At 40.8% G+C, this 14,157-nt stretch overlaps 1 protein-coding gene across 1 annotated transcript in view; it reads left to right on the forward strand.

The window, feature by feature from the left end:
- Positions 1 to 13,942, forward strand: part of CAGE1 (cancer antigen 1) — a 78,671-nt gene extending 64,729 nt beyond the window's left edge. The window contains exons 11-12 of the mRNA XM_075553816.1: positions 8,764 to 8,832; positions 13,855 to 13,942. Of these exons, the coding sequence (XP_075409931.1) occupies positions 8,764 to 8,832; positions 13,855 to 13,942 (157 nt within the window). The remainder of the gene's footprint in view (positions 1 to 8,763; positions 8,833 to 13,854) is intronic.
- Positions 13,943 to 14,157: the final 215 nt, after the last annotated feature.

A 14,157-nucleotide genomic window follows, 5' to 3' on the forward strand; every position in this document is an offset into this window, starting at 1 on the left:
AATGGTGGTACATACCTACAGGTCCACCAGCAGTGGACAAGAGTTCCTATCTCTCCACATCCCCTCCAACACTTGTTACTTTCTGATTTCTTGAATTGGGCTATCTTGGAGGATGTTAGTGGTATCTCATAGTTTTAATTTGCATTTCTCTTATGGCTAGAGATCATTTTCTCATATATTTATTGGCCATTTGGATTTCTGCCCTTGAGACACTCCTGTTCAGGTCCTTTACCCACCTCCTGAGTGGACAATTGGTTTGTTTTTTTTCTTGTTGTAATTTAGCTGTGTATTGTAGATTTTAGTAATACGACCTTTGTCTGGTGTGTCATTGCTAAAGATGTTTTCCCATTCTGTAGTCTCTCTTATTACTCTCTTGGTGAATTATTTCAATGTACATAAGTGTTTTATTTTTAGTATGTCCCATTGGTCAATTTGTGCCTCCTCTGTGTTGATGTCCTTCCCAATATCCAATAGCCCATGTAATCCTTGTGCCAAGATTCTCAGGTTTATCCCAATTCCCACATTGGTGGCCCTAATAGTTTTGGGTTTTACCTCAAGGTGTGATCCACCTTGAGTTTATCCCTGTGCATGGAGTGAGGTAAAGGTCTTGCTTCATTTTTCTGCAGCTACATATCCATTTTTCCAGCACCATGAATTGAAGAGGGCATCCACTTCCCATTTGATATTTTTGGGTCCCTTATCAAAGATCAGTTGTCTGTATGCTGATGATTTTATTTCTGGGTTTTCAATCCTTTTCCACTGGTCTGAATATCTATCTTTATATCAGTACCACGCTGTTTTTACCGCTGTAGCTGTGTAGTAGGTGCTAAAGTCGGGTAAAGCAAGCCCTCCGACTTGGTCATTCTTCTTCTTGAGGAGCTCTCTGCTAATTCTCGGCTTCTTCCCTCTCCATATGAAGTTGGTAATCTGTTTTTCTAACTCTTTGAAGAAAGTTGCTGGAATTTGGATCGGGATAGCATTGAACTTATATAGTGCATTGGGTAGAATTGACATGTTTACAATATTGAGTCTGCCGATCTACGAGCATGGGATCTCCTTCCATTTGTTGAGGTCATCCTTGGTTTCTTTAATAGTGTTTTGTAGTTTTCTTCATACAGAATTTTGGTTTTTTGAGTCAGGTATATCCCTAGATACTTCAATTTGTGTTTGGCTATTGTGAAGGGTACCCCCTTTTTGATCTCCTCTTCTGTGTCCTTTTCCGATGTATATAGTAGTGCAATAGACTTCTGTTCGTTGATATTGTAGCCTGATACTCTGCCATATTCCTCTATTGCTGCCAGTACTCCTTCTTGTGGAACTTCTAGGATTTTCCATATATAAAATCATATCATCTGCAAAAAACGATAGTTTCACTTCTTCCTTCCCCAGCCAAATACCTTTGATGTCCTTTCTTTGCCTTATATTGTTAGCTAGGACCTCCAGCACAGTAGGAGTGGGGACAGGGGACATCCTTGTCTAGTCCCCTTTTTCAGGAGAATTGATCTCGCTTTTCTCCATTGACTACCACATTGGCTATTGGTTTTTCATATGTAGCTTGTATTATATTGAGGAATTTTCCTTCCATTCCTATCTTCTTGAGTGTCTTAAGCATGAATTGGTGTTGGATGCTGTCAAATGCTTTTTCTTCATCATGTTGTTCTTATATTTCTTCATTTCAATGTGACGAATAATACTAATGGTCTTTCGTATGTTGGACCATCCTTGAATCCCTGGTATGAATCCCAATGGGTCATGGTGAATTGTTTTATATATTTTTGTATTCTCTTGGCTAGTATTTTGTTAAGGTGTTTTGCATCAATATTCATTAGGGAGTTTGGTCTGTAGTTCTCAATTCTTGTGGGATCCTTTCCCAGTTTAGGTATAAGAGTTATACTAGCTTTGTAGAAGGAATTTGGGAGTTTGCCATCTTTTTCTATGGTCTGGAGAGGTTTGTGTAGGATTGGTGTCAGTTCTTCCCTGAATGCTTGATAGAATTCACCAGTGAATCCATCTGGTCCCGGTGTCTTCTTGGTTGGTAATTCTTTGATAGCCTTGTCTATTTCTTCTATTGATATGGATCTGTTGAGGTTCTTGATGACCATTGGGGATAATCTAGGGAGGGATATTGCTATAGTTTATTGTGCCAGCCTGGCCGATAAACACAAGTAGGATTAACTGAAGGGCAGAGGGATAAATGGCTCGGTGAGCCTCACCTTGGTTGTTCTGTGCCTCATTTTAAAGGGGTACACTACATGTGGGATGCCTAGCCTGTGGAGTGTGTCACTGTAAGTTGAGGTCCCTTTAAGCCCACATGATTGGAATGTTCATCTCTGGAGCTGGGGACTGACAGTTGATGACAGTTGGGGACCTGCCTTGCTGTTTTCTGCCTGGGTATATATAGCCCAGCTCTCTCTACAGAAGGGGACTGGCACCTGGTAGCTCTCAAAACTTGAAGGACTGCTAGTGTCTCACTGCTTTATAATTTAACTGTTAATTTCTTGTATTATCTATCTGTATATTATTTAACGGTTTATTTCTTGAATTATATATCTATCTTTATAAATATATTTATATATAATTACTAGCAATCTGGTTTGTCTCTCTAGAGAACCCTGTCCAATACAGGTTGTTTTTCCAAGAATTCATCCATGTCTTCCAAGTTTTTTGATTTATTGGAGTGCAGTCCTTCATAGTACTGTGTAATTTTCTTTTTTATTTCACTTTGGACCGTTGTAAATTCCCTCTTTCATCCCTCATCCTTGCTATTAAAATGTTTTCCTTCCTTTCTTTGGTTAAAGAAAGGTTTTGCAAGAGGTTTGTCGATTCGGTTTATATGTTCAAAGAACCAACTTTTAGCAGCATTGATTTTTTTCCATAGTTTCATTTTCTCTCTCCTGAATCTCAGATCTAATTCTTATTATTTCTTTTCTTTTCCTGTTAGTTGGATTTTCGTGCTGACTCTGCTCTAGATGCTGTAAATTTTCTTCCAGTGTATCACTTATAAGCCTCTCCTCCCTCTTTATGTGTGCATGTAATGCTATGAGACTTCCTCTGATGACTGTCTGCTGTGTCCCATAAGTTTTGGTATGCCGTGTTTTCATTCTCATTGGTTTCTAGAAATTTCCTACTTTCATCTCTGATCTGAGTCAGCACGCTCTCCTTTTGCAATAGAGAGTTATTCATTCTTCAATGGTTTGCCTTTCATTTCCTTATCGTCCTTTTGTTTATTTCCAATCTTATGGCACAGTGGTCAGACAGAGAGGTCTGTATGATATCAATGTGCTTGAATTTATGTAGATTCGGCTTATGCCCTACCATGTGGTCTATTTTCATAAATGTGCCATGTAGATTTGAATAGAATGTGAACTCTTTTTGTTTGGGTGGAGAGCTCTGTAGACATCAATCAGGTCAAGTTGTCTAATTGTAGTGTTTAAATCTTTAGTCTCCTTGTTGAGTTTCTTTCCGAGTGATCTATCTTTCTCAGAGAGCAGTGTATTGAAGTCACCTACTACAATTGTTGAGGCTGTGATTCCTTTTCTCATCCTTTGCAGTGTTTGCTTGACATATTCTGCTAGATGCTTGTTTGGCGAGTAAATGTTTAGAATGCTTATTGGTCCTTTATGTAATGCTCCCTTGAGCATTATATAGTGTCCATCTTTATCGCTTTTTAAGGTTTGCATTTTGAGGTCAATTTTATCTGAAACTAGGATTGCAACCCTCACCTTTTTTGAATTAGAGTTTGCCTGATATTGTCTCTAGCCTTTGATTCTCAGCTTGTTTTTATCTGTAATGTTGAGATGTGTCTCCTCTGTAGGCAGCAGATCGAGGATTTGTGTTTTCCAAGCCAGTCTATTAGCCTCTGTCTCTTAAGACCGGAGTTCAAACCATTAATATTCAGGGTTATTACATCTATCTGTAGAACCTGTAATGTCATTTTCTCTCTCTTGTGTTAGGTGTTTTCCTATCTCCCTTTCTTTTCTGTGGGTTGTGCATATGTGTGTTTGTGGTTCATTCTTGCCTTCTTTCCATCATTGGGCCAGTTCTATATTGGGGGCTGTTTCCCCTTTGATGGTCTCTGGGTGGAGTTGTTCTGTGTGGCAGTCTCTTTTATGTGTTTGGTGAGTGTTGTTCTTCTGCCCATACTCTTCTGCCCATGTTCTTCAGTGAGGATCTTTTGTAGTGCTGGGTTCCTTTTAGCATATTCTTTAAGGCTTTCCTTGTCCGGGAATACTCACTTCTCCATCAATTTTGATAGATAATTTGGCTGGATAGAGTATTCTTGGGTTTGTGTTATTTTCCTGCAATTTTCAGAATATGCTGCTCCACTGTCTCCTCTTCTTCATAGTGTCTGCTAACGGGTCTGAGCATATTTTTATCTGCTTGCCTTTACATGTGGTTGTCAGTTTTTCCCTAACTGTTCTAATAATTTTCTCCTTTTCCTCAAAGTTGGGTAGTTTAACAACTATATGTCTTGGTGACTTCTTTTGGGGATTCAGTCTAACTGGCGTGCTTTTGGCCTCCTGGATAATTGCCTGGTTTTCATTCATTAAGTTACATAAGTTTTCCTCCAATCATTCCATCACTATTTTGGATACTGGTTTCCTTGATGTGCATTCCTCTGGCAAGCTGATTGATAATTCTGATGTTGTTCCTTTTCATAGCGTCAGACATAGCTCTGAGGTTTTCTTCAGCTCCTCTGATGGACTTGTTGGACTTTTTCTCACGTTTATTAATTTCTGCTTGCGAATCCTCTAGGTCACTGGTGTGGTTCTCTGCCTCCTACATTCTCTGGGTGATGTCTGTGAGTTTGCTATTAGTTTTTGTTATCTCGCCCTTTAATTCCTGTACTTCCCTTTGGTGCAGGGCTTTTAATTCCTCTATCATTTCATCCTTTTTCTGTAATGTTTCCCTCATGGCCTGTATATCTCCAAGCAGCATTCTGATGATTTCTTTCTGTGGGAGGTCAACCTCTGCCTTTTCTATGATTGCTGATAGGTTCAGGTGGTCCTCTGGCATTGGATTTTGTTTCTCTTTTCTTGTTGAAACTGTGGAAGCAGCTTGCTGGGGCTTTTTTTTTCTTCTTCTTCAATTTTTTGGAAATTGGTGCCATTTTCTTGGGTGTCTCAGAGCCCTGGGCTCTCTCTTTGGGAGGTTGGTGTTGGTGTTTCAGCTGGTTGCCTTTAGCAAACTGTCTCACGCGGTTGTGTTTCACCTTTGTCCTGCTTGGGATTCCCTCTTGCCTTGGCCTATGGTTTGTACTGCAGTCACCTTTAAGTCCCCTTAGGGGCTGTTTGTAGCTGTGCAGGCTGCAGTCTGATAGAAAGTATTGGCCCCAGTGCAGGGGAGTGTATTTAGGGGATGGGTTGGGGATTGGGTTATCTGTTTCTGCCTAGGGGCACTTCCCTCAGGTAGGCAAGTGGGAGGGGGTCCCCGTGACTGGTGTGCAGATGTACCACTTGGAGCCCAAAGGGTGGGACAGAGTAAGCAGGGAGAAGGGCAAATGCAGTGAGCAAGCCCCAATGGCTTGTGTTCCTATGCTGCAGATGCAGAAAATTCTGCCAGACTTGGGTCCTCTGCCTGGTAGGCCTGAAGTGATGTGTCGGGATGGGAACCTCAGCATGGGTGTGTGTGTATGTGTGTCTCCACGCCTGCACGGGCGTGCACGTATATAGGGGACAGGAGGAGGTGCAGAGAGGAGGCTGGCTGACTGGCGGATCTGAAAGGAGCGCAGTGATGGAGCGGGCATCTCTGGGCTGAGACCTCTGAGCGTGCAGCAGGTCTGATTGTCAGTTTGCGCAGAGCACTAAGACAGTACCACAGCCTCTCCTTCCACCTGGCTGTGGCGCCGGGCACGCACCTCCCAGGAGAAGGGGGAGGGTCTGGCCCGCTGGACTGTGAGGGGTACCTGTGTTGGGTTCGGATCTGCAGGGGGTAGGGGGCTTGGCGGCTGTAGCACACACAGACCCCGGACACCCTGAGGCGGGGTGGGGTTACTGACAGGCAGTTTTGTGCGGAGCGCCTAGGCGGGTGCAGCCTCAGCGGTGCACCTGGCTGCCCTGTGGCACCCGTTGGGCAGAATGGGAACCCCGAGCGCCCCACCACAGACCCAGGTGTCCGCACAGAGCCCTGGTGATCAGCCCTGGCGATCAGCAGCCCTGGCTGCTCTAGTGGTCTTGGAAATCGAACAGACAGATTTGATACCCCTACTTCGCCCCCAACTCTCCCCACTCACTGATCTCCTCAGAGCTCCACATGAGCTAGCTATCTGGTGGCCATCTTCCTCGAGTCTCCATAAAATTATTTTTGTTGTTACTTCATAACTGTAATTTTGCTCTTGTTAGGAATCGGGCAACCCCTGTGAAAGGGTCGTTCATCCCTAAAGGGGTCGTGACCCACAGGCTGAGAACCACTGATCTAGAGGGTACTTCTAATCAATTTAAGCCAGTTAAATGTAAGGCAGATAAGTCACCTTAAAAGGTATGAGGACTGCTATCAGGGACTCCAAAGGGGTAATCTTGCTACATTTTCTTGAAGGATATTGGTTGGTAGCAGTGTTAGGTTTTCTAGAGAACCAAACCTGTTGACAGTTAAAAATGTATGAGAGAGAATTTTATATCAAGAAATTTATGTCAAAGGAGCAGCCTAGCCTAGTCCAACTCAAGTACCTGAGTCAGATGCTATCAAGAGCCCCCTTCAGATTCATGTAGCTGCTGATTGATGAAGCAGGAAGCTGGGAGATCAGAGGCCATTAGATATGGAGACATGTGGATCCATGATCGGCAAGAATGTGACAGGGTACTGTATTGGACAGGGTTCTCTAGAGAGACAAACCAATTGCTAGTAATTATATATAAATATATTTATAAAGATAGCTATATAACTCGAGAAATAAACCGTTAAATAATATACAGATAGATAATACAAGAAATTAACAGTCAAATTATAAAGCAGTGAGACACTAGCAGTCATTCAAGTTTTGAGAGCTGCCAGGTGCCAGTCCCCTTCTGTAGAAAGAGCTGGGCTATATATACCCAGGCAGAAAACAGAAAGGCAGGTCCCCAACTGTCATCAATTGTCAGTCCCCAGCTCCAGAGATGAACATTCCAATCGTGTGGGCTTAAAGGGACCTCAACTTACAGTGACACAGTCCACAGGCTAGGCATCCCACATGTAGTGTACCCCTTTAAACTGAGGCACAGAACAACCAAGGTGAGGCTCACCGAGCCATTTATCCCTCTGCCCTTCAGTTAATCCTACTTGTGTTTATCGGCCAGGCTGGCACAATAAACTATAGCAGGTACCAACAGCTCGGAGGTATGGTAGGCTACATCAATCACCAGCTCCAGAACCAAATGAAGAATCCAAGCAAGCAGGACTCTGGGAAACAGAGAATAGGAACAGAGTGTATACAGATGAATCCTTTATTCTCATATATTAAGAAGCCTGACAGGCTGGGCTTCTGGGGTGAAGGGAGACCTTCACCCTTGTGAGTTAGAGGTGAATCCCAATCACAGTCTCATAATTACCATAATTAATTAAACTTTTTTTCCCACTGCATTTAATATTGTTCCCCACCATATCCTCCCATAATAGTACTACCTTAATGTTAGCTCTTACAAGCACATGACTGATTGCTATGTAGGCAGCAGCTTTAACTATGGGAGCAGACATTTGCTGTTTCTCGCTAGGCTCTGAAGACAGCCACCACCACCAGTACTGGTATTAGGTTACTCCTCCAATATGCTCAGGGGCCTTTATGATCAGGGTACAGCCTACTTTGTTACATACATGATTACCTGTAGTTCGGAGGACTTGCATGACCCTAGAGTGTATATAAGCCTTGGTTGTAAATATACTTGCTCTCTCTGAATGGACGTGGCTCCTGAAGTCATGACTGTAAAGGTGAGCACTTGCATGCTTTGTCTTGTCTGATGTCTCTTTGATTTTACCCCTCAATTACACAACTGCCCTTTGGACTCATTCAGTTGTCAGGCTGGTACTCCACACAGGACAATGAAAAGGAACAAGAAGAGATGACATTTCTCCACATCATCTCTTATAAAAAGGTCACACCCTAAAAGAGGCATCTCTTGGCTATGACCTGATTGATAGGTTGGACTCCACCCCTCCTTCCACAGGTGCAATAACTTAACAAAATCTAACTATCATAGTGGTTAAACCCACCTTGGGAGAAAGATGGGGCTGTTTGCTCCCATAAAGGTTGAAATCTATAGATGGTAAACCCTATGGAGGAGTTCTACTCTCTCCTATAGAGTCTCTATGAGTCAGAATCAGTTTGAGGACAGTGAATTTGGTTTGGTTGGTTTTGTACATGGAGAAATCTGACAAATACTGCTTCAGCCAGGTGATCCAGATAATCATCAGTGGTGACAAGGCAAGTTGGTTTGGGGATTGTTGTTTGGTGCCATCACATCAGACCCAACTTATAGCTACCCTATGATGTCACCAAACAGCAACCCCCCCAAACCATGTTGGAGTTACAGTGTAAACTAATAGAAGAAAATTCAATGCCCCTTTATATGTTTATTACTATCTGTTTTTCTTCTTTTCCACTACAACCCAGAAAGGCAAACACTGACCAAATAATTTGAATTGTTTGAATAGAATATCAATTTATTCTATAATTAGAATAGCTGATGTGTAGAGAGCTAGGCTACCATTTACATCTATCTATTCAAATTCTCTAATGAATCTAACAAAGTACTAATCTAAATAAATAAATTGAATTTATTTTTATTTTAGTTTAGAAGAGAGAAATAAACATTTGGAAAACTTAATTAGGAAGCCCAGAGAGAAAACAAGAAAACTGAAGTAAGTTTTTATTTCCCTTTATAAATAATAGTGCCTGTGTATATAGTAATATATATATTTTTAAGTTTCCTTTATCTCAATTTAATATAAACAACACAAATTATATGAAAATGCTTGATATCATGACTGGCATAAAATAGTTGCTTGGCAAACATTTTTTTGTAGTATCTAAACTGGGAGCCAGATTTCCCATCCTCATGAGACTTAGGATCCCCTCTAAGAAAGATACTACAAACTTTCTGAGCTACAAGAAAATATTTTTGTCTGTAACTAAGACAGATAAGTTTTATGTCAAGTTTGGCAGGTCGAGATTCTCCCATCATATTAGCTAACATAGTGTGGTCAACTCTATGATGGGATTCTCTGTGAAGCAGCCAAGCATTGTAGGGAGAATAGGGTGTAATACCATCTCCTTAATCTGGGCTTGTCTTAATACATTGAGGGAGTGTGTTAGGGAGCATCCCTTAGAGAAACAAAACCAGGACACTTATGATTATACACACACACACACACACACACAGCACAAAGGAATATAAGAACTAATTAGTCCACACAGCAGTACAGAGGGCTCAGTTCACCTCACTTCCTAGGGACAGTTAATATACTGGAAGTCCTTCAACTCACAAGGTCTACCGGGTCCAAGTTCAAGGAAACAGCAGCTGAGTCTTCCCTATGGTAATGCAGGCAGAGTCTGTCCACAGACAGCAAACAGCAGTGTGGGTTACCAACAGTCAGCAGCTCAGGAGCTTATCAAAGCAGGCCCAGATGGGATATCAAACTCAAGCAATTCAAGACGACAGGATCCACCAGCCTCAAGCACAAGTGATGTATAAACCAGCAGCATGGAGAAGCAGGTCTCAAAAGAACTCCAAGCTCTAGCAACAGGATCCATGGGTTGGCTTGTCCCACAGATAGTGTAGCTCACAGGTTGACGCAGAGAACTAGCTAAATCAACTGCATGTTGGTCCAATCACCAGAGAACAAGAGAGTGAGGGCGGGCCTTGCCAAGCCATTTATCTTTTGCCCTCCAATCAAACTGCGACCTGATTAATAGCACATATTCCTATTGGCCAGGTTGGCACAATAAACCTACCTATTACAGCAAGGTTTCATTTTGGGTGTAGCATACTCTTAGCATAGATTGTAAATGTGAATCCTGCACCTGATTTATTGATCTCCTGTTACATCACCTGCTGATCCCAGCAGCCTTCAGTGGACTGCTAACCTTAGATTCATTAGAACAACCTTGGGTTCATTCAACTATGCATCCACCAACCCATGTCCTTGTTTCATCCTCCTGCTTTCTATTCGTTAGCTTCTATAGCTACTAGATGCCTCCAACTTCATCTCAGCCACAGATTTGACCCATAATGGACTTGAACCATAATGGACCCACTTCTTCAGCTGTGTGAGCTATGGCTTGATATAAATCTCTTTCTATACACACACACACACACACACACACACACACACACAAGCATTAATAGTTTTGCTTCTCTAGAGAACCCAGCCTAACACAATAACAAAATAGATTGCCCTGCTGTATGTTTAATAACCAGCTTTTTAATATTAACATTAAATCTTATAAACTTATAAGACTTATAATTCTCTTTTAAAAGATTTGATGCTACACAGTATGTACATATGAAATTGATTTAGAGACACTGAATGTTAAAATGGGGCTCTTCCTGGCTCATTTCATGAGATGCTACTAAAGCAAATATCCATTCCCAAATTGAGAGTATATTTTCCAATATGCATAATTTATCAAGGATATTCCAAAGAAGTTGTTGTGTGACTGATACCCATTGGTCAGAGGAGATGCAGGGAGAATGGGAGAGATTGTGGAGAAAAGTTTTTAGAATCAGTTACGACCCCCCAAATAATTTTATCTTTTTCATGCAAATCCCTATGAAGGGAGCTTCCAGGGGACCATCTAGAGGGCTTTGAAATGTGCCCCCTAAAATTTTTGGAAATAAAGTTTAAGTGACTCACTGACAAACTGAGAAAGCTGAGTCCAGCTGTAGAAGCTCAACAGAAGAGTGGTGTTGGGGGTGAGTTATCTGGAATTTAGGAGTACAGAAACTGAAAGAGAATGCCAGGTATTGGGGGGCTTCTGCAGGAGTATCAGAAACCAGATATACCAGCTTATGTTGGGGAACTGTCGGTGGGAGGTCCCTAGTAAGGGAAGATCCAAACTAGCTTTAAACCAGTTGCTAAGCCCAGAGACTCTGAAGTCACCCAGCCAAGTAAAAATTGTCCTATATCCCTACTTCACTTCATCCCCCTGAACACAGAGAAAATGATGAGTGAAGAGAGAGCAGAAGCTGACTTCCAAAGACAGGGAGTTTTCCATCAACTCTGGGCCTTGCCTGAAAGCAGCTGGACTCTTACTTTTGAATGAAGATTAAAGGATTTGTGAATATTTAGGATTGTGCATTCCACTTACTGAATTAAGACCATGTTTATTCTTCACAGTGAAGACTGATTTTCATATACAAAAAAAAAAAAAAATGACTGGGCCTGCTACATACTCAGCCAACAGCAAAGAGAAAGTTTCCCTAAATGAAGAAAGCCTTAAGTAGAAATAGGGGACAAAGTTTAAGCTACATTTTTGTTTTATCCTGAGTGATAATTGTTCAGCATAGCATTTGCAAATCCAGCTATGTTTTGAAAATCAGAGCTCCTTAGCATTGAGTTTCTATTTATAGGATGGAAAATTTGACCATGAATGTTGCTAATGGTTGGTTGCACAACATTAGTGTAGTTGATGTCACTGAATTCTAGGTGTGAAAAATGTTGACATGGTAAATGCTGTATATGTGTGTTTTTATAACAGCAACGGAAAAGCAATTACTAATGAGGAAAATCTCCTCAGGAGATTTAGACAACTGGTTTTTACAAAATGATAGGCTAGATATGATTTTTATTTTCTAATGTGAAATATAATATGATGCATGGCAGTGCATAGATGCGAAGTAAGCAAATGCTAATTTAAATGGACTTAGAATCATCTAATGGTTGAGACCTGTGGAATTTATTTTCTGAAAAAAAATTTTAAATTTTCCATATAGGTTTACATTTTTCACTAGTTCAAATATTTGTTTATTACAGTAAGATCTTGGTTGTCAAACTCAATTTGTTCCAAAGTCATATTGAAAAATTTGAGAGCCAAACATACTTTCCCCCTACATCATGGAAAACCAAATAATTGGTTTTGAAGCCCCAAAATTACACATATAGATTCATTTTTCCAGGACTTTAGTACAAAATTAAGAGCCCTAGTGAGAAAGTTAATTGTGCCAGCCTGGCTGAAAACACATGTGAGATTAATTGAAGGGTGTAGAGATGAATGGTTCGGCGAGCCTTGCCTTTCTTGCCTCTCACTCTTTGATCAGCGGACCAGTGTGCGGCTTCCTTGATTGTTCTTTGCCTCAATTTGCAAGCTACACTACCTGTGGGACACCTAACCCGTGGACTGTGTCACTGTAGTTTGAGGTTCCTTCAAGACCTGCTTTGCCACACAATTGGAATTTACATCTCTTGAGCTGAGGACTGACTGTTAGTGACCTGGCTGACTGTTGGTAACCTGCCTTGCTGTTTGCTGCCTGTGCTAGGATAGCTGTGCCTGTGCCTCTCTACAGAGGACTACCTGGCTCTCTACAGAGGAATTGAAGATTTGAGACTTGAAGGACTGCCAGTGTCTCATAACTCTCACAGGAGTGAGTTGCACTGAGCCATTTGTACTGCTTTATAATTTAACTGTTCATTGTTCATTTCTTGTATTATATAGCTATCTATCTGTACATAATTTAACAGTTCATTTCTTGTGTTATATATCTAGCTATCTGTAGAAATATATATGTATATATATATATATATATATATAAAATTATCAGTGATCTGGTTTTGTCTTTCTAGAGAACCTTGTCTAACACACGTAGGTTGTCGAGATACCCACCTAAAACATCTAAACACAATAAATACAGTACATTAAATATCAAAACACAATAGAGTAAATAAAATTATGATATTTTGCACAAATGAAGTGACAAAAAGCCCTAGGACAAATGTTTTAGTACTAAGGCAATCTCCATATATTGTCTGAGAGCAGCGCTTAGACTGAAGCATCACCCCTTTGTGTCTGCAGCAAGGTAATAACACATGACTCACTCTTGGCACCTATAGGTTTTTGTAAGTCGGATTTTCAGTCTATCAAGCAAAGTTGTGAACATTGAACAGATTATTTTTATAACTTTACTTTTCAAATAGTGTAAAGTTTGAGCTTGGAGCTATTACACAACTAAGGTATCACAGATGACTTGGGTTTCATTTGTATAGATTTAGACTGGCCTTGAAGCATAGAGTGGGGAAGGTGGGGCCATGGCCTCTCCAGAGAGATCTACATCAAACAAGCCTCTACTACCACTGGAATACCCAAGCAATCATAGTCGATCCAGCAATTGAAATTGTTTTAAACTCCTTCTGCATACTTTTAAAATTATGGTACTGTTTTTGCCAACTTTACTCAGTAGTGAATTTACTGGGACATGAGCATGTAAAATACCGTATATACTTGTATATAAGCCGAGTTTTTCAGCACATTTTTAATGCAGTTTTGTGGTAAAATTAGGTGCCTAGGCTGATATGGAGATCGGATGGTACTCGCGTATATACAGTAAGTCTTTAAAATGTCAGATATCTTATTTTTACCTTTCATTCCTCATCACTCTCAAGGAAATTTATTAGGTTCTCAAGTCATAGCCAGCATCCTATCCTAAGTATATCTATGAGAATTACAAAACCTAATGAGACCAGGGCTCAATATTTTTATTTCAATGCAATGAGAGTGATCCACTGAGCTTTACCTTCATCTTTTTGACTTTCATAGTTCTATCATAGATGAGAATTTAGGATTGAAAGTCAAGGAAAAAGTATCTAAAATCATAGCATATTTATTCACTAAGTTAATATTTTAGCCCTCTCCCTTCCCTGATTTACTTATTTTTCTATTTCCCACAGACCAAGAAGATTAGAAAATCATCCCAAATCCATGACCATGGTAGGGCATCTTGATGATCATTTTAAACAATATTATATTTCCATGTAACATGGCAATGACATAATATTAAATGAGTTTCTGTAGTGACATTTCAGTAACGTCCAGCATGTATATTTCAAGTTTATTTTCTGCAAGGTGAGGACCTCTTCTGCCTCCTCCCATCGTTTGTCGTGGCTTTGGAAGCCTTTACTCTGAAACACCTTGTACTGGCTCTCTGTACTCTGTCTCCATTGTTACTACTTTTGTCTCCAGCCCCGTTCACT

This window comes from Tenrec ecaudatus, chromosome 7, assembly GCF_050624435.1.
Source record: "Tenrec ecaudatus isolate mTenEca1 chromosome 7, mTenEca1.hap1, whole genome shotgun sequence".
Lineage (NCBI taxonomy): Eukaryota > Metazoa > Chordata > Mammalia > Afrosoricida > Tenrecidae > Tenrec > Tenrec ecaudatus.